Here is a 20,394-nt window from a genome sequence, read left to right as displayed (position 1 = left end):
GTAACTGTAATGGAGCGGTGACAGAACTAGATGCAGTGATTAAGATCTCAGTGTCTGAGATCTTTAGTTTCTGGAAGGTGTTATGAAACCCAGCATCCTGTCAAGAGTAATAAGGTCTAACCAGGAGCTGGCTGACTCGGGTGTGCTTCTGTTGAAAAGGGCAACTGAACAGAATTATCCATCATTATTAGAGTTTTTACAAGAGACCTAAATTTATGTTGTTAAAACCTATGACATATAATTTGTTCAGGAAACTGCAGAAGGTTAAAGGTAATAGCATTTTTTAAAATTTAATAGTTTTTTATACAAGAATTATGTTAAGTGATTTAGTATGGCCCTGGAAATGGCTTTATTTATGGAAACATGATCATCTGTAACAGTTTAGAAATGCAACAACTGGGCTAGAATAAAGTTGATCCTGTGCACGTAGTAAGATTTTATTCTGATGTTTAGGGTTACATCTTCCAATGCTTCAAATGAGATGGTGCAGAAAAGATTCAAGTGTTTTAAGTAGATTTATTTACAAAGTTTAAGGGCTAAATAAATAAGTCTCTATACAAGAAGGTGTCCCATTTAATTCCCAAAGATCAGGTACTGTTGAAAATACTGTTTCACAGTTGAGGTCCATGATAAAATAAAAAAAATCACATTTAAATTATTTTTCACATGTCTCTTCAAGTTAAAAAACAAGCAAACCAAAAGTAATAAAGCAAAAGATAAACCTGTGTATAGGATATTTATTTGTGTATGATAAACATCACCAGCACAATGTTGAAAAGTTGTATGTGTGTGTGTGTGTGTGTGTGTGTGTGTGTGTATGTATGTGTGTATATATATATATATATACACATTCTGGTTTTATATTGTCAGTATGATGCTTTTCTATATTTTTCTATATTATTTTAATGTCGTGGAAAGCTAGAGCTTGACCATAAGTGTATTTTGTAAGTGTCATTTAAGAATAATCAACACATGTAATACACACAATGGGAAAGATTTACTCCCAACAATGATTTCTCTATTGCCATAAGAAAATCTGATTAAAAGGATCGCTACTTCAGCAAAGCAACTCAAGAACTTTGGAACAGGAATGCTTCAGAACTCTAGAATGCTCTGAAGCAGTACATCAAATTCAATTTGTTTGGCCTTACTACATTTTGAAGCTTTTAGGGAAAAATATTTTTTTTCAGTTGCATTAGTAGGAAATATGGTGAACTCTTTACATTTTTTAAGGTCTAATACGTATCAGATGAGTGTCAAAACGCATGTATATATGTAATTATATTACAACTTTCAACATAAGGTAAAAAGTAGATTCTAGAAGTTTTATTGAGAAATTAAGATTTTTCTCCCAGCAGTTAAGAATTCTGAATATATGTATCCTATTTTTTCTTAAATTTCTTGTATGAATATAAAAGACAAATTCAGAAGGAAAAAAAAACAAACAAAAAAAACCAAACAAAGACAGAAGAGCTCCAACCTGTAAGTGATTCCATGGAATAGTACCTTTCAGTTAGATGCTAGCCTGCCTATTTTTTTTTTAACAGCAATCACATGTGGACATCCTGGGAATCCAGCTCATGGAATGACTAATGGCAGTGAGTTCAATCTAAATGATGTTGTAAATTTTACTTGCAACACTGGGTATTTACTTCAGGGTGCTTCTCGAGCACAGTGCCGAAGCAATGGGCAGTGGAGTAGCCCTTTACCCAACTGCCGAGGTAAGAAACTCTCTTATACATTCTCTGCTCTCTAATGACTTATTTCAGGCATGATCCTTTACCCTGCCTTCACAATATTGGGATATAATTCAGAAACCTGACCTTTAGGAACTTATTGCCACCTTTTTTGAGTTTTTTGCATTTCTATATTGGAAAATGGAGTTAGGGCTGAGTATTGGGGAAGCCTAGGCTTTTCAGTATTTTATCTTAAAGTTCGTAGACTGCAATACCTAGCATTTAATTTATAGACATAAAGTATACTTTATATCACAAAAGTTATATTACATTAATAAATCACAGTTGGCTATCTAGCCTGAATTAGGTGCACTAGAGTTTCCATAAGTGGTCCATTACTCCTATGAAAACATATTCTTTCATCAAAACACTCTTCATCCTTCTGTATTTCCTAGCAATGCCTGAGATGTTAATAACTCTTGTACATGTGAAACTTGACTTTTCTTTACCCAGAAAAAAATTATAAAGTAAGATTTAATTCTGATTGTTTTTTTGCGAAGACGTATCTGAACTTAATTACTAGTACTCTCTGGGTAAGATGGAGATGTTTGAGCGATGAAAATGAAGCAAGGGTTTGTGTTATGAAGAAACCTGTGTATTGAATGTACATATTAGGGAAGGACAAAAAGAAACCATTTTAAAACACAATCCAAAGTTCTCAGATTTCATTGTGTCCTTATCATTTATTTATCCAGATGCCAGAAATGTAATTAAGATTAAAAGGAAAACAAGTATCTGAAGTTACCCTATTGTTACTCTTTCCATTTATGGCCACTGTTTTTATTTATTTTCCTCAACCTTTGGCTATTGTTGCAGAATATGGAGCTAATATCAAACCTTTGGTCTGTTCCACCAATATCTTTATCAGACCACTGAAATCTGTTCATTGACTGATTGGTTTTTATGGTGTATGCCCCAAAATAGCTTGTACTGGTGTAGTACACGCTTTCTCAGTGCTGAATCCAATAATATGGTGATAATATTTAATGGTATTGTGAAATGTTTTCTTCTGAATCACTGAGGCAGATTGAATATCTTATGGCTATAAAATAAATGCAGATTGTCGGAGAGGTGAAAGGCAGAACATGAGGTGAATCGTGTAAGATATACTGAAAGATCTCAAAAGCCCGGAGAAAAGTTTCTGAAACACTGTATATCCTTCAGTGCTCTTTTTGTGAAGGCTCCAGAAGGAAATATATTTTAATGGATCTAATTTAAAACTGTTGTTTCTGGTCATATTCCCTTTGCAAAGCTGGAATTGTCCAGGTCCATTTATAACTTTTGACAACAATACCAATTTCCAAATGTGTAAACCAAAAACAAGTAAAAAAATGATTAGTCTCTGGAGAGAACCTGATGATTTTGCCTGGTATGGAACTTGTAAACAAATAGAACACAAAGACCAATCAACTGATTGATTGATCAATTGATCTATCTATACATGTATGCATATATCTAGAAAATACGTACATATTATACCTAAGATAGATTTTTGAGTGTTAAATTGGAATTGGCAAGGCTGGCAAGATTTTCCTTCTGTGACATAATTTGCAAAACTTTGCTAACTCATGCAACGAGTCACTTAGGATTTTCCTTAGGCTGATGAACCTTTCAGTTCTTTTGCATGGATTGTATCTCATGCCTGAATGCTGGCTACAAACTTAAGAAGCTAAAGATTACATTACAAATTTTAAAAACATGATTTTTTAATTAATCTCATCTGCCACTATTCAGAATACAAGTCTGGAATTCTGTTGTCCTCTCTGATTAGACAGGTCCAAGTTAGACAGCCTGTTGAAAAGAGGGTTAATACTAAAGCAGATAAAATAATTTCTCCAGAAATGCAATGGCTAGTAAGTTTTTCTTGAGTATTTTCTTTCACTGGAAAAATGATCACGTAAATGTTAAATCAATGTAAGTACTATGCTTTTCGTCCCTTGTAACTTGTCTTTAATGTGCTAAAGGAAATTGCAATCAGTGAAGTTGTGCTAAGGATGGTAACATTGAGAGTAAAAATCATGTAATAAGAAGTTAACTTCAGCTATTGGTAGCTTTATTATCTTCACCTGTTGGTTTATTAAAAATCATATTGTATTACAATGGTTGTTCCTAAGAATAATAATTATCTTTGGTGATTAGCTCACCATATTGTTTCAGAGATAGCTGATGCAATTTCAAGCTCAGTGTGTGTGGAATTAGATCTTTTATTCTCATTAAAACAATACAGAGATGGCAATTCCCTCAGTCACTACCCTCAGAATTTATTCAAGTGAGTTAACTAGCATAGCAATATAATTATTGGAACAGAGAAACAGGAATTAGCAAATTGTTCCAATTTAGGCTCATGTACTTTTTTTTCCCCTTTTATACTGTTTTGTTTCTCTAGACTTTAGTGAACAAACTCCTCTATCTCATCTATGAGGCATTTAAGTAAGGTTTTATTTGTTGAAAATACACACTTGTTCACATATCCTGTAGATGCAGTCCAGATCTGCTCTATTTGGCTGTCAGAGGCAGAGATTGCATGCTTTTGCTGAAGTTCGACCCCATTTATGAGCTGGGTTACTCAGCTATTTACATTGAAATCAAGTACGTTTATTAAAAGGAAAACAAGTGAAAGTGAAAGAGAAAAGAAAACACAGGAAAGTTATGAAAAATAATGCAAAGACTGAGATTTAAAAAATAAGAACATAAGAATTAGGAGCCTTACAGTTACTCCAACATTATTTCAGTTGTATCTCCTGTCTGCTTTCATTTTCCTTTTTTAATTCATCACATGAATTTGAGTTTGATCCAGGCCAATTTATGGTCTGAAATCTTGTTTAAGGAGGTTGGTTTTCTGAAAGTAGTGAGTATTATAGATGCAACTCTGCCAAGATCCATTCACTTACGAATGGCAAACTCCTGTTGCAATGGAGTAGCCCAGAGTTCTCTCAGTTGAGTATCTACAGTTTTGTCTATTCTCATGCAGGTGGTGGAAACACAGACTTGCCTTTCACTCAGTGCTTCTTCACTTCATTCTTCTCTTCACTTAGTATGTCTTTCTCTACAGCAATAGTTATTTTTCAGTGACTGTCTTGTATCTCTTCCATCATGAACTGTGAGCATTCACCTAATCTTGTCACCTACTGCTTGTCTGTTGCCTCACTGTAGGTCTGTATTACAAAACATAGAGTTGTTTAGGAACTGTAATCAATGAAGACTTAAATATTACTGAAATCAGTGTGACAAGTATTTATATAATCACAGCTTGCAATACTGGTCAGTATAGGGAATGGATAAGTAATTGTTTTTCTACACTGGAATGTTTGTTGGTGTATGATGTGGGAGAATGTAACCTCAAGTTAAAAGAGAAGGAGCTCATTTCAAAAACAAAAAAATTATTAAAAATATAATTAAAACTGTAAGTATTACTTAAATATCACCACTTCTACTCTTGTCTGAGAAATTACAAAAATGAAGAGGTACAAGAAGTAGAGTGCCAAAGCTGAGTCTCAGAGCCTTGGTTGAATGTAAGTCACAATTACTGGGAGAAACAGAGACTTGGTCAGAATAATACAGAAGTGTTGGGGCGTGATCAACCTTGAACTCCAGGATGACATTTAAAGTGTTTGAAAAAGAGATATGTTATAAAGTTTGCAGTTTCTCTAGATTCAAGGTGATCAACCTTGAAATCCATGTTGACGTTTAAACTGTTTTAAAAAGAGATAGGTCATAAAGTTTGCAGTTTCTCTAAGAAACCCTACTTTTGGGTTCTGTAGAGGAATATACTATCTAAAGTAATACTAACTGTTATAAATGTATTTGTGCACCAGAAGATACTTAGTTGTAGTGCAAAGGGAATAGGCGATATCCACTTCAGTTTAAGCATATCAGTGTTAGAGTAGTTCTATACCATTGACCTACTACATGCATTTCTGATCTAGAAATTTGGGAGATTTTATTTCAAATAGATGAAATTTTAAAATGTATTAATTGTCTTGATAACTGGTATTGTTTCTCATTTTAGGTTAGTGTGGTGTGTTAACCTTGCAGTCACTATGTAGCGATTTGTCTCTGCCATTCCTTCCTTCTCACTTTTTTCTTCTTCTCTGACGTGGGTTCTCCACAGGCTACCGTTCCTTCAGGAACATCTCTCTGCTCTGGTGTGGGTCCTCCATTGCCTGCAGAGAATATCTGCTCCCCCATGCACCTCCTTCTCTTCTAACCTTGGTGTTCCCTCTGTTGTTTCTCACTAATTCTTTTGTGCCCCCTCCCCCCCCGTCTCTGTGGTGTTTTCTGCCTTTCCTAAACATGTTTTCGCAGAAACACAACCTTCTCTCATGGACTCAACTGTGATTTGAGGCGAGACTGAGAGCTGGGGTTGTTCATCCTAGAAAAGAGAAGGCTCAGGGGAATCTTATCAATGCTTACCTAAGGGAGGGTGTAAAAAAAGATGGCCAGACTTCTCAGTGGTGCCCACTGAAAGGACAAGAGGCAAAGAGCACAAACTGAAACATAAGAAAAAGCTTTTTAACTGTGAGGGTAGTAAAATACCTAAATAGATATCCCAGAGAGGTTGTGGAGTCTCCATTCTTATAGGTATTCAAAACCTGACTGGACAAACTGCTTTAGCTGTCCCTTCCAAGTTCAACTGTGATTCTGTATAATTAATGATTAGACTTTGACAGATGCATTTAGAGAATCTTGCTGAGGTGGTATGTAGTATCTCCAGACCTATTTTTCTGCTGATCCCACTGTTTTAGGCTACTGCATAACACAGTTAACAAAAATAAGCAGACTTCAAGCTTTTCAGATTAAAACACAGTCTCACAGACTAAGGTAAAATGGAACCAAATCATGAGACTAACCTAGATCATCTAGGGTAACTAGATGGGTAACTAAGTTAACTTCTTAACCATCGCTGCATGACTCTCCAGCACTCAAAAAAACCTTAAAGATACATATAAGTAAAGAGGATACAACTGTTTTCCCCAAAGTAGATGAATACAGAACAAAAGGAGAGGAATTTCAATGAGTAAAAAAATATTCCACATATCGACTGAACACTGTAAGAGATTATCTAAATCCTAAACTCCTGAAACCCTACTGTTTCTAGCGTGCAAGCATCAAAGCTTATGCTTAATGATACTGTTAAGAACCCTAGCTGGAGCAAAAGGAAAATAGAACTTTTCATATATTCCTGTGTAAATATTCTGTCTTAAAAGGAATGAGTAATTGGAATTTTCTAGAAAAGAACATGCCTATATGCTGCTGTTCACAAAAAATTTAGGAATTCACCACAAAACAAAAACTTTTGGTATTCCTTCAAAAGAATGAAAAGAGAAGTGCAGAGCAGTCTGGTTCAAACCTGCATACCAGCCAGGCACATTCCCACAGAACACCTCTCTGCATGCATCTACCTAGTTTAACTCTACCCTTATATCTGGGCAAAGGAGTCTTCTCTACTGTAAGATGCATCCCTATAACCTCATAGCATAATTACATTTACATCATTTCAGTGAGAGCAGAATTTTATATACCATTTAAGATTTTTACTTCAATAAATACTATATTTTTGGACCATATGCTGTGAAAATTGCTGTAACATATTCATGATGATTATGCTCTTTCATTTATAATTTGATATAGTTTGGATTAAAGAATGAATCTGCATGATTCAAAATGACTAGAGATTCTTTTTGCCAAAAAGGTTTAAATAAAATAAATCTTGAATTATATTATTTACATTAAAGAAGAGCAAAAAGTCCTTATTAGCTAGATTTAAGTAATAAAAAAGTGCTTTTCAATAATGAAATTGTGCTGAAATGATAATTTTACATCCATGAGCTAAAAAAAAATCAAAATTCTACCGACTAAATGTCTTATATCACATTTGCTTTTAATGAATTGATTAGAACTTACCTAAAGTAACTAATAGCACTTCTTCTGGCATACGCCTTTCCTTCTAAAATTGCCTTTTCTCTAATGGGTGAAAAACGTTTGTATTACAGTTCATTGTTAGTGATGAACTATGAATTTGTGTACAAAGAAAGTAAATCTTCCAGCTCCTTAAATATACTTCTGGGAAGGGATTGATGTTTCTGGCAAACCTGCATCATTTAATTCAACAGAGGTTTTACGTACGACCTTTCTTTCAAACCTCGGTTGAGTTCACTTGAGTCAATAATGAACTTGGCTTCACTTTACTGACTCTACATGCAGTTACTACAAAATATAGATTACTGCTTTAGGCTATTGCAGAAGATTATTTTATTTTATTTTATTTTATTATTTTCCAATGGAGCTATTATGTATGTGTGGGAAACCTTGATATTTTCAGAAAATAAAGCTGGGCAGTTCTCAGGCACTCTTTTGCAGTGATACATTGCTTCTGTCTATTGTGTCAGTAGTAGGTTAACTAGTAAGTCACGGGCAGGAAATTTACTGAAGAAATTACATGAGGTTTTTTGCCTGACAAAAGAAGTAGTGCACACAAAAGATCATACGTGCTACTCTAAAGCCATATGATAAAAACTTCCATGAAACAAAGTATTTAAATATGTTTATATATCCTAAATGCACTGAAAGCACTAAACTTCTTTACAATGGTATTTCCTCCCTACTCCAGAATGCTGTTATTCTGATAATTTAATAAAGATTTCATCTGTTCTGGCAAACTGTTTTGGCACATCAAGTAAAACATTTAATCCCTTAAAATGAACACATTTTTTAATATTGGATTTTGGATCTGTCTTCTGAGGTAACATAATCATTAAAACACCTACGTCATGGAAAATCTCATGTTCCCACTATTTCTTTCACAAGTAAAAAATATGGCTTATTGTGATGTTGGAATACTTTGTGAGATAAAACCCCAACTTTTTTGAATTATCGAAAAAATGGTATGTTTTAAAATTTATATTTAATCCTGTCTCTATTTTTTTTTTTAAGATTTGTAATAATCTCTTCTGGAAAGTTGAGATCACTGAAGTGTGATTTTAAAATCATAATTTGTGAGACGGGACATTTTCATCTCCACATGGACTCTACCTTTGCCATTATTTATTTGATAACATGTCAAGTAGTCAGTTTACTTGCCTTTAAACTGGAATCAAATGGCATCGGAAAAATTCCCATAGCGAAATCTATGTTCTCTTCGGCAACGCTGCCTGAGTAGGACTTGGTGCACCCTGAATGTGCTACCCCAGAACTAGCTACGAAAATGTCAAATCCTAAACCAAATACGTTCAGTGTGGATTTTTTTTCCTTTAGCAGTTTGGAACTGCTTTCCCTTTTGTCATTGGAAGCACAGAAAGCCAATCTCTGCACCTTCTACTTTTCATAATAACTCTTAAGCACCAAAATGAGAACGGAATCAGATGGTCTCCTCAGGGCTCTGCACTCCCACACCTAACCACATCATCTACAATGCAAGCATTTGCAAGAAGGAGATTTTCTTGCTCTGATTTCTTTGCTTTGGCATTTGATAAACTGTCCTATCACTTGCTGCCAGTTCATAAAGCAGTGTCAGATTCATAATCTACATCAGGAAAAGTGCATATCCTTTGCTACCGTTCCCTTCAGAATTCATTACATCTTCTCATAAATAGGATTTAAGAGCTTTTCCACTATTAAAAACATGTTTCTTAAAACCAGAAATGTTTTACTGGGAAGATCTGTTTGGCAAAGTTGCAGAGGTTTGAGCTAACTCACATTCTCCAGTCTGTATCAGTAAGTCCGGGGTATTTGTTAGTAATAAAGAATTCAGGTCTCTATTTATCCTGGTTTTGTACTGAATTTCTAATTTGAAAGGGTTTTTTTATTTATCTCATTACTGATAGATTCTTGAAAACCTCAGTTAGACTTTTTGTCTTATCAAGAGTCTGGTATCTACAAGGAACTGCCAATTTTGACGTGTTTTCTTTAGTGGGTATATCATTTGAACCAGTGGTAATATGTTCCACTCCTTCACTGACAAGAAAAATAATCTTTCTGATGACAGCTGATAGAAGGGTGGGGGAGATTGAGACTGATGACCAATTCTTCTCATCCAAAGATAAAGCAACTCTGTATTTAAGCAGTTTTCCATTTATGGTGGTATCAAGGATTCATATAAGCTGAGAAAATTTTGTGTTTTGTTCAGTTTTGTTTTTCCAAAGTCAGAGGCCTCTGTTGAGACTTTTGCATACTTTGAATATACCTCATCTGTTCATGTTGATAGCATGTTGATATCCTTCAGAAGGATAATTAGAGCTTAACTAAGTTTCCTAAATAAAGAGGCAAGGTGCCATGGGAGATGCCATGCAGTGTCTGAGATATTTACCTGAAACTGGCAGACATGATGCAGGATTTCTTAAAATTATTCCTGCACCTCTCTGGAGTGGGCAAAGACATATCAAAAGGTAATAGAAACATCTTTGGGGACAACTGAATAGAGTTCCTCTCCCATGTGAAAAACACTGCTCTGATTAAGAAAAATCTGAAGAGAAAGACTTCAAGACATGACCCTAGAGTTTGTACTATTATACCAAAAGTTATTGTGTTGATACTACTTGTACACAGAAGCCCAGAAATGAATTTACATATAGACAACACATACAGAGAACAATGACAGGTAAGTATTTTCTGATCTATCTGTTCCTGTAACACCTTGGGTTCATGCTGGGGATGGAATAGGAAGAAGACATTTCATACATACCCAAGAGACAAATACATGCTTTTTAAACTAGTTAATCTGGTGTTCCAGAAAAAAAGGTGTTGTTTTATAAAGTTGCACCAACTCAGTTCAAAGCTTAAAAAAATAACTGCAAGTTCATGGAATTTCTTTTTAACATACTTCTTGCTCCATTTTTATTTTAGGATAGAGTTAGCTGTCAACACTGTTTTCAGCACAAATCCAAAACAGAGCCCCATACCAGCTATGATGAAGAAAATTAACTCTATCCCAGCCAAAACCATCACACTAGTTAGTTATCAGAGCCCTCCAGCAGAAATCTTCAAATAGAAAACATAAGAAAGACTGTATTTTTTGTAACAATGAAAGAATATTTGGCATGCTTATATCAATGGCAAATACTTTGGAATGCAGTTAAAAGCGATGTGTGTCTTAGCTTTTCATCTTGCAGGCAAACAAATGTGAACTATATACTTCATTGAATCTATTAACCTTAGTTAAGGTCTTTTTTTTTAGCAAGATATTATTTAGCAAATTATTAGTGTTAGTTTGCACTATTACCAACAGCATTTATACTGCATTAATTACAGTGAAAATTTCCTTGGTCTCGGTTTACCAGAGACATGCGGTCAGGACCTTAGATTTTGGATAGATATTAATAATGTATTCAAACCCACAAACCACTCTGCTTCCTATATAAATATTTTAGTTTTATGGTTTGCATGACCAGAATTTCTATGATGAAATCACTCTCCAACTGGCCCCCACTGAAAAAATAGCAATTAAAAAATGAGACTCCTATGTATTTGAGACTTTTGCAAAGCAAAGTTGTAAGTTGAGCAGTGTTTTATCTTTTTTTTTTTTCCCTTTAATTCACTAAGAAGTTATCATTTTTGTGTATGGTTGACTTTGCACTGAACTTTACTAAAATTCCATGGACTAGCAATTTTATAATCATACTTTGACAAGCAGTGCCTTCTTTTTTTATAGACAGCAGTGTGTAGAATTTGTCATAAAGTCAGAGTGAATTCTCTACCCTTATTCACTCTGAGTGCCAGTCCCTATACATGTTCTAGATACCAACATTAATGCAATACTTTTCAAATAAAAAAGTTTTAAAACACTGTTGATCAGATACAAAAGTTTTAAAAAGAGGCTTAACATTGTTTCTGTCAAGGGGGAAAAAAATAGAAAGAGCGAGCAAGAACAAGAAATGAAATACTGTGAATGATGTACTTTTTGATGATCATTCAACTTTTTAACAGAAAACTGCCTAAAGGACTCTGACATGGTCTTTTCACTTCTTTGTCCTCAAGGGTTTGAATCTACTCAGTGTGAGGTTCCAAAGTCATCAGGGCAGACTTGAAGCATTCTCCTGCTTTTCTGAACAGACTAAATTGAGAGTGCCAGAATTCATTTCCCACGTAACCCTTGACAGCTGTCATTGAGAGAAAGCAATCTCCGTCTACTCTCACCATGATTTGCAACTGAGTCCCCAGGGTGAAAGGCAATCAGGGACACTACTGCCTTAGTTCTGTATGCTGGCCAACTCAGATTCTTTTCTAAAGTACTCCTTACTGCAGCCCTTTGTAGCAACAGCATGCTTGTGTATATATATATTTAAAAATCTATAGCTGATGTTAAATGGCACTTCAGGCATACTTTTTAGCTTGAGGGATGGTATTGTCATGCATAATCGTTTGATAAGACTTCATGTATGATGCAAGAATTTTCTTGCACAGAGCACATGCTTAAATTATGCATTCAGTGACTATTCTGTATTGTATTCATCACTAAGCTGACTAAACAGATACTACTGGTACAAGAATGAGAACACTGTATCACACAGACAAATTGATGCTTTGGGATTGTAATATATTCCTTGAACATTCCATATTTCTGGTCTGCATGGAAAAGTAAGTTTTTCTATTCTCACTATTGTGTTTCAAAGATAATTCAGTTAGAATTGCTTTTGGGTCGCTTTAGGGCAGCATATCTTCATGAAACAAATTTCTTCTTTTCTTAATTTCTAATACTGGCTTTTCAGAAGCTAACTTGGCAGGCTTACCCATTAAACCAATGTTTTGATTTTAGGCAGTTATATTTTATTTTGTTTTATTTTAATAATCTCAACAGTACTAAAAAAGGGACAGCTGTTGTGAATGCTTGTTAAAAATTAAACCTAGGGAAAGACTTGAGTAATCCACAGGATGGGAAGAATTTCTGAAAAGAATTATATTCATGAATATGCAAAACCTTCAGTAACTGTGAGAATTTTGCAATATACTTCAGATTTTTCTTCTATTTGAGTAGATTATTCTGATATTAAAATAGGAATAATTTGGCCACATAGTTTCAATGTTCTGTTTCAATTAAGCCGATGTATATTTGGGTGCAATGACAATGATTTTCACTAAATTGCAGTGAGAAAAAAAACATTTTTGCTCTTTCTTGTGAACAAATTCTAAAATTCCATTTCATTGTTTATTTTTCTGCTTTTTACTTTTACAGTATTTTTATCTGTGCCGTATTTCACTGTTTAGGTAAAACTGTTTGTCACTGCTCTAGAAATAAAATAAACATCCAATACTGTGGTTAAAGAAATAGTACTTTCCAATATTCTGGAGTTCTCACAACTCCCAAATGAGATTTCCACATGGTGGATAGTCCATGAAGCCATGGCAGGTTGTCTGTATTTTTGCTCTGGAAGGCTTTTTTTTTTTTTTAAAGCTTTGTGCCTGCAGATGCCTATCATCCTCCCCATTCCAGCAAAAGAGAGTACCATGGCATCTGCTGCATTTCTGTCCCTCATTCAGAAATTCGGGTAAAAGGCATTAGTTTTCTCCCCAGCGCAGCCCTAACTTGGAGGCACTGTGTGAACATAGCAAGCAGTGTTCTTCATGGTAAAGTGGTTGCAGAGCATTCATTCTGTCTTCACGTAGACTCTCAAGAAAACATGGCAATGACTTTATGAAATGACAGTGGTAGACAAGCTCTCACTTAGGATGTGATAAAGCCTTAGCCCTTAATCAGTCTGAAGATTGTCAGAGTGACTTTTAAAGACTGACCTATGTTCTGGAGGTGGGTATTCTTTATTGTTGCTCCTGTTCATGGTTTGTTGGTTTGAAGAGCAGAAGTTAAGATTTTTTTATGGTCAGAAAAAGGTGTAAGAGGGCATATGAGCCTCTAACGTAGTCCTTATTGCCTTCAACTACAGTGAACATATTTGATTCCAGAAACTGCTGGGAAACTTTTCCAGAAAACTATTAAGTTTGTCCTGTTATTGTTTAATATAAAAAAAAACATACGGAAAGGTTCTGTGTATCAGAGTTAATTTAGAAACCAGGTTTATGTTTTGTTATCAATGGAAAGCTGTTAGAAGCATGAAACTAGGGAAAAGTACAGATCTATAGACAATCTTTTGATCCAAAGGTATTGAACAAGCATAATAATGCTACCGTGCCCTCTTGCCAGGCTGAAAGTAAGGTGTGCAGTTAAGCTCCTTTGTATCCTAGGAGCAGTGAAAGGCAAAAGAAGAACTCTTGCAAATCCAGGTATTGGAAACTGATAACCCTCATTCAGTGGGAATTAGGTTGCATGAGTATCCATGTCAGTAAATTCAAAAAGTCAGACAGACTTGAAACAGTAATGTAGATCACCAAAACAAATACCTATACACTGCTCAATGCACACATAAAATATTTTTAAAAATTGAAAGAACTGATAATATTTAATGGCTTATGATCATTGAAATCTAAGAAGTTGTACAGTATAACATATGCATTCTTGTTATACTTAGTGCTTTTAAACATTAGAAGCACAACAGAGTAACTTCCGATCTTGTGAGGGTGAGTCAAAGCTCTGTCTTGTATTCATTATCATCTGATCTAGCTTAACAGTATAGAACCGAACTTCCTAATAACATAAATTCAGACCTCTGCTTCAAAGCTTTAATTTCAGCCATTGTCATTATTTTATTTTCACTAGTTTTAAGGAACATAAATAAAACTTTTTTTTTTCTTTTAAGGTAGTTAAACCCTGTAAGTAGCTTTGTCAATTATTCAAAATTTAAATAGCAAAAAAATTTGCTTCACCAAAGTTAATGGTTTTAATGGTGTTTTATTTTCTTACCTGAACAAAATTAAACCAGAAAAAAAAAGTCATTTTTGGGAAAAGAAAAAGTTGGAAATATTCTAATCCAAACAATTCTATTTTCAAACATTTATGATAAAAAGAGTTAAACCAAGGGCAAACCACCAATGCCACCTATGCTTTCCTGTGGCTTTCAATGCAAACGGTTAAGGATGAAACATTTTGGAAAGTACTGCCACTCATCCCAAGAATTATATCATTTTTCTTCAAATATATCATTTTCAGTCTTCATATTTACACACCTCTATCTTTTTCTCTGCTAGTTTAATGTAGGAGCAAACTGATTGAAAATGAATGAAATGTAGTTGAAAATGAATGTGGAAATTTTTTAAATCTTAATGGCTTCATAAGCACTATTGTAACTTTTATTTTCACTGATTCTGACCATTCATGTTATTTTAGCCATGGTACTATAAGTATAACCTGTTTGTATTTACCATCTAGAGCCCTAGAAAAGAAGTAAAAGGGCAAGAAACTTCATTCCCAGACACAAAAAAACCCCAAACAAAAAAACAAAAAAACACACAAAAATCAAAAATCCCACCAGAGAATAAACTAAAAATATAAATTGCATAGAGGAAGATTCTTGCAAAAGAAGTTTTGAGATCACAAGAAACTAAGTTTGGTAGACAAACAATATGAATCTTGTCCTATAGCTTGGAAAAAAAATCCAATAATACATGTTTGCATGCAAATTTCTCCTAGTTTTGTGGGTTTGTTAATGAAATCTCACTGTAGAGGTATGTGTACTGTTTAAGCCGCACATGGCCAATTTCTAATGCTATAGTACTGAGGTAAACCAAACATGGATAATATTAAATGCAGGCTACTAAACATGCGCCTGTACTGTGGATATATGTGAGTACAGCAAGGAGTCCTAGTTGCACCAGGATAAAATTTCTAATACAGAAAAGTTTTAAATATGATTGATAAATTGTAATTTACCTTTGAACTATTTCAGTTTAGTTTTTTTTTTTTATTCCAGAGGATTTTTACAGTCATAAAACATAATTCCATACTTTTTTATGCGTATAGAGATTATTTAAAGAAAGAGCTGCTCTTGCTGGTAATCAAGATGGTTGCTAAAATAGGTAGATATCAGTAGAATGGAAAAGGGTTATTTTGAGTAGTTACTTTTTGGTATGCAGTTTCATTGCAAAATGGTGTACTGATTAGAGCGTGGACATAGGTCTCAGAAGACCTGAGTTCAGTTCTGCACCAGTACAAATATTCCATACAACCCTGGCCATCAATTTATGATATGATGGGTCACGATACTGATACTGTGTTATTGTGAAGCTGGGGATCGAAACTGCATTACCATATAATAGCGATTTTAGGTAAAGAGAAAAATTTGAAACACTCATTTCTGCATTTCAATTAAATGTACCTATATTTTTAAACTAAGCAGTGCCTGGGCATGGGAACTTAAATGCCTTTACTAATTAAGAAGGTTCTCCAACAAGTTTTTCATTTGAACCAAGTAGCCCATCCACAGGAATTGTTCAGAGCGTGGTTCAGGGGTTAGCATGGGCAGCAGGACCATTCCTGATGAGCAGTTCAGAGAAATTCAGCCGGGTCTGGAGGGCAGCAGAGCACAAGAGCAGAGACGTGGCCACTGTCTACCAGCCTCCGGCCAGAGAACAAGCACCGGTACTCTTTACTTCATACTGATACAGATGTAGCTTCAAATGTTAAGGAAAGTATATACATCTGTACAGAGATTGAGTTTAAGGATATGTTTGTACAAGGCAACTTATAACGATGCAGAGGATGCAGGTTGGTTCCAAAAGCAGAAGGTTTACAGCAGCGTCTGCCCAGCACTACAGCCCATTGAATTGCCTGAGGGCCAGGGTTAATTGCGATTCAATGTGCATTGCTTCTGGGAGCCGCGCTACCTTCTGTACGAATTGCACTGTGAATACAGGCATATGAGCTTATTCAGATCTAGCTTAGTATTTCGGTACTTTATGTCAGTGGGCTGTGTGTTTTATAGACTTTCACTTGTGTCTCTGTTGTACAGTGATAGCTATACTGCCAGTGAAAGAATTAAACTTAGTTAACAGTGAATTGTAATAATGGGAAAAAGCCGTAACAAAGAATGTGTGATGTGAAAAGAATAAAGCATTTTTCTCTTGATAGCACCCTTAAATAGAGACCCCAAAAGCAGGAATTTTCAGAGTTCCTCAAAGGAAGTACAGAGACACAGACTTCCACGTCCAAATCTTTCACAGCTTCCAAAGAGCAGTAAGGTTTTAGGACTTTACATTTTTCCCTCTTTTATGGGACAGAAAAAAAGTCAGGAGGTAAAAAGGTATTTGCTTCTGTCAATGAAATCCCAGCGTAAACACATATTTATTTAACCTGCACGTATCTGATCTATGTATAACATTTATAAGGTTGTAATAGTAAGTTTAAATAAATGTTGGTAGTATGAAATATAAGCTAAACTGTTATAATGTAAGCTAAATGTAACTTCTCTGGTGAATTATTTCGTAGGAGTCACCATAAACCAGAATGGGAATAGTTTCAATTAGGACACTGTAGCTTTATTACTCCTCAGGAAAAAAAAGTAGGTCTTCTCCATTAACAATGTCTCTTCATCAGTCTAGATAAATGCCTTACTAATGCTTTATGTACATCATTGTAATACCTAATGGTTTTTAAATGTATTTTACTTTTCTGTGTAATTTTTTCTTCAGTGATTTTAATAAAAATCAGTAGGTGGCAAATAGGTTTGCTTCGTGCCAAAAGTGTTCTCTCTGTTCCTCCACCCCCAAATATTACTTCTAAAATAATTTTTATGAAGGAAAAATTTGGATTCCTATGGGATGTTCTTTAGACCTAGGTATATGCTTGTCTAGAATCCATTGCAAGACTGAAATCATGAACATTTAATACTTTTAAGATTGTGCCTTTAAAAGACGAAGAGAAATAAAAACAATTTAAACTGGTTTTCTCCCAAAATTAAATTTTAGGAGGTTAATATTTCTTTAAAATCTTGATACTTTTTAGCTGATTGAATGAAATATTCTTTCAATGAATGTACATTTGCAAAAGCTGACTTATTCTAGAGTATTAGCTAATCAGTAAATTTAAATTATGTGTATGATAGAACTTAACCTTTTGAAAAAAATATGATTCAGGAGAAAAAACAGTTTATTAGTGACTCCGTATGTCTTACCTCTAAAAGGATAATGCTACCTGACATTCTTCTCCACCGGATTATCTTTCATGAAAATTAATTTGAACTAGATGACATACTTGAATGGTAGATTCCTGTCATTGTTTGATGAGCTGTACTTTATAATACTAATAATATTCTAAGTCTTTTTTTATTTACACCATTATGTTTAGAGTGAAGACAGCGGAGGCGTGGAAGAGGCATTTATAATTTTTCAGATAGCTTTCACATGAATAGACAGCAAAATTAGGAGTTTGCAATGGAGACCTCAGTGTCTCATCATAATCTTCTACCAACAAACCATCATGTTCACTGCAGAGTATAAAGCAAAGGGTTGGGGAGGGTGGATATATCTTCTATAAAAACTAAATAGTCATGACAAAACTCATTATTTTTTATGTTTTGAACTGCTATCTGGAAAATAACTTCATGCTTTTTGGTGCTTACCCTCACTCCCACTCCACTATCAAATATTTGATTTTTCACCATCTTCCTTTTTCTGTTCTACACATTAATAGCAGAAAATGTTCTTGTTAATGTTGGAAGCAATTTTTCTCATTATAGAAAATCAAAAAAGAAAATGTTAAAGTGTTATTTAAACTATGTACTGGTTTGATTTTAATGTGGTTTCTTTCACATAAAAATTTACACAGAAGACCAAACTAAGCCTACCAAGAGAATGATAAAAAATTCCTCCAATTTCTCTTTTATCTTCGAACGACTTGTATGTCCAAGACTATTACAAGAACTAGAGTAAAATCATGGTATTACTTTCAAAGCTAAAAGATCTAGAGCCTTACTTAGGAGTCAACATAGCTGATATTTAAGTCAAATAAAAACCACAAAGGATGTCAAATGGACCACAGTCATGAGCTGCTAGTGAAGTAACAAAAAAATCACTGTTACACTTTATTTATGACATTGCTATTATGCATCAGTGATGAACACTGTTTGTCTTACAGTGGTGAACTGTTCTGATCCTGGCTTTGTGGAAAATGCAATTCGGCACGGACAGCAGAATTATCCTGAAAGTTTCAAGTATGGAACAAGTGTGGCATACCATTGCAAGAAGGGCTTTTATCTGTTGGGCTCATCTGCTTTGACCTGTAAAGCTACTGGCTTATGGGATAGGTCACTACCAAAGTGTTTGTGTAAGTATTCGTTCAGTTGGATTAACATTAAAGAGTTGTGCATGATTTTTAGTCATGATAGACCAAAAAAAGTGTAGCCACCTATTGAGGAACAAAACAGGACTTTAGGATCAAAGTATTGCAAACTGTGCAGCTCAGTAACACTAAGACAAGATGTCATGCAACTTGTCATTATTAAAAATGGGTTTAGAGGGAACTGTGGAGCTATTATTCGAAATGCCAGAAAGTTAAGATTGATTTCCCCTTTTGGTGTATTGTTAAGATATCTGAAAACAACTAGAGAAATCTAAAATTATTATTTATGTTATCATTTAGATTGATAGTCTAAGACCATTAATGCCTATCTCAGAATTTTTTTTTCAGATGTATTGAAAAGTATATGTGAGAACGAATCTATGAAATGTTGTGTAGGATAATTTTGCTCAAGAGGGTCTTTTCATGACATTGCTTCATAATTTCTCCATCACTTTACCTCAGAGAGGGAGGAAATCTTCTGGTGTTTCCTGTAATCAATTCAGTGAGCTTCAGATCTCTAGAAAATAAGTTTGGCTGACTTTCATTTTCCACTGAGATATTTTTCTTCTCTGATCACTATTAATTTTCTGACATTAGATTTCTGAATTACAATGCAATTATAGGAAATAATAAATTAAATGAAAGTATACTTTAATTTGCAAACACATCAGATGTTTTTAAAGTTTTTGCTTTACAGCATTGTGATTGTTTACTTAAATGATTTTTTGTATGAATTTATACTTATATATCAATCAGATCAATAAATGTAACTAGGTTAGTGAATTTGTTTCTTTTTTATGCTTGCTTTCTTCCTACTACTATGTATCTAATATCCACATGACCCAAGCAGTTTTGTTTTGATTTTCACAACAATCTATGCTTTCAATATCTGTCAATAAGAGCTATAATCTGAAAAAGGGTTTATTCATATTTCAAGAATTAAAAAATTAAGCAAAATACAACATTTTAAATACAAAAGAGCTGCATAAAATTGTTCATTTGGCAAGAATACTTTACTGATGGAAGCATGTACCTCACTTTTTGTATCTTTGAAAAAACATTATGAAAGTCTGTGGCCCAGTTCTGTTGGATCCCTTCCTACTTCCAGGACTGGGGTTTCAGTGTGAAGGGACGCTCATTATGCAAGGGGCAGAAGAGGATGGGGAGTCTAGATCACCTAGAATAGCTACCCATCTTTCCATATCAAATGTTTTGGAAATTTGATAGCATTTGCATGGCTTTCTGTCTTTAGGCAGAGCTCGAGGAAATTCACAGGTGTCTGTCCCCTCAGAATAGGAATTCCTGACCTTTCACTGGGGAATATTGGTTGAGGTCATGAGCCTGGGAGGTGCCTACATTCCTCAAAAACCTACCAGATTAGCTGCTGCTAATTTGCTGCTGATGGACTGAAACACTATCTGAATCCTAAATATCACCAGGACAAATTTAACATTCTTTCCCCTAAGAAAACCTCAGTGAAATGAATAGGGCTCTTTCTAT

The 20,394-nt window shown here is 34.5% G+C and overlaps 1 protein-coding gene across 1 annotated transcript in view; it reads left to right on the top strand.

Moving 5' to 3' along the window:
* CSMD1 (CUB and Sushi multiple domains 1) overlaps positions 1–20,394 on the top strand; it is a 1,233,014-nt gene that overhangs the window by 1,169,195 nt on the left and 43,425 nt on the right. The window contains exons 54-55 of the mRNA XM_069805938.1: positions 1,548–1,721; positions 18,691–18,879. Of these exons, the coding sequence (XP_069662039.1) occupies positions 1,548–1,721; positions 18,691–18,879 (363 nt within the window). The remainder of the gene's footprint in view (positions 1–1,547; positions 1,722–18,690; positions 18,880–20,394) is intronic.

Source organism: Haliaeetus albicilla, chromosome 18 (assembly GCF_947461875.1).
Source record: "Haliaeetus albicilla chromosome 18, bHalAlb1.1, whole genome shotgun sequence".
NCBI classification, from domain to species: domain Eukaryota; kingdom Metazoa; phylum Chordata; class Aves; order Accipitriformes; family Accipitridae; genus Haliaeetus; species Haliaeetus albicilla.
The sequence above is the reverse complement of the archived record's forward strand: the minus strand, read 5'-3'. Positions and strand labels throughout refer to the sequence as shown.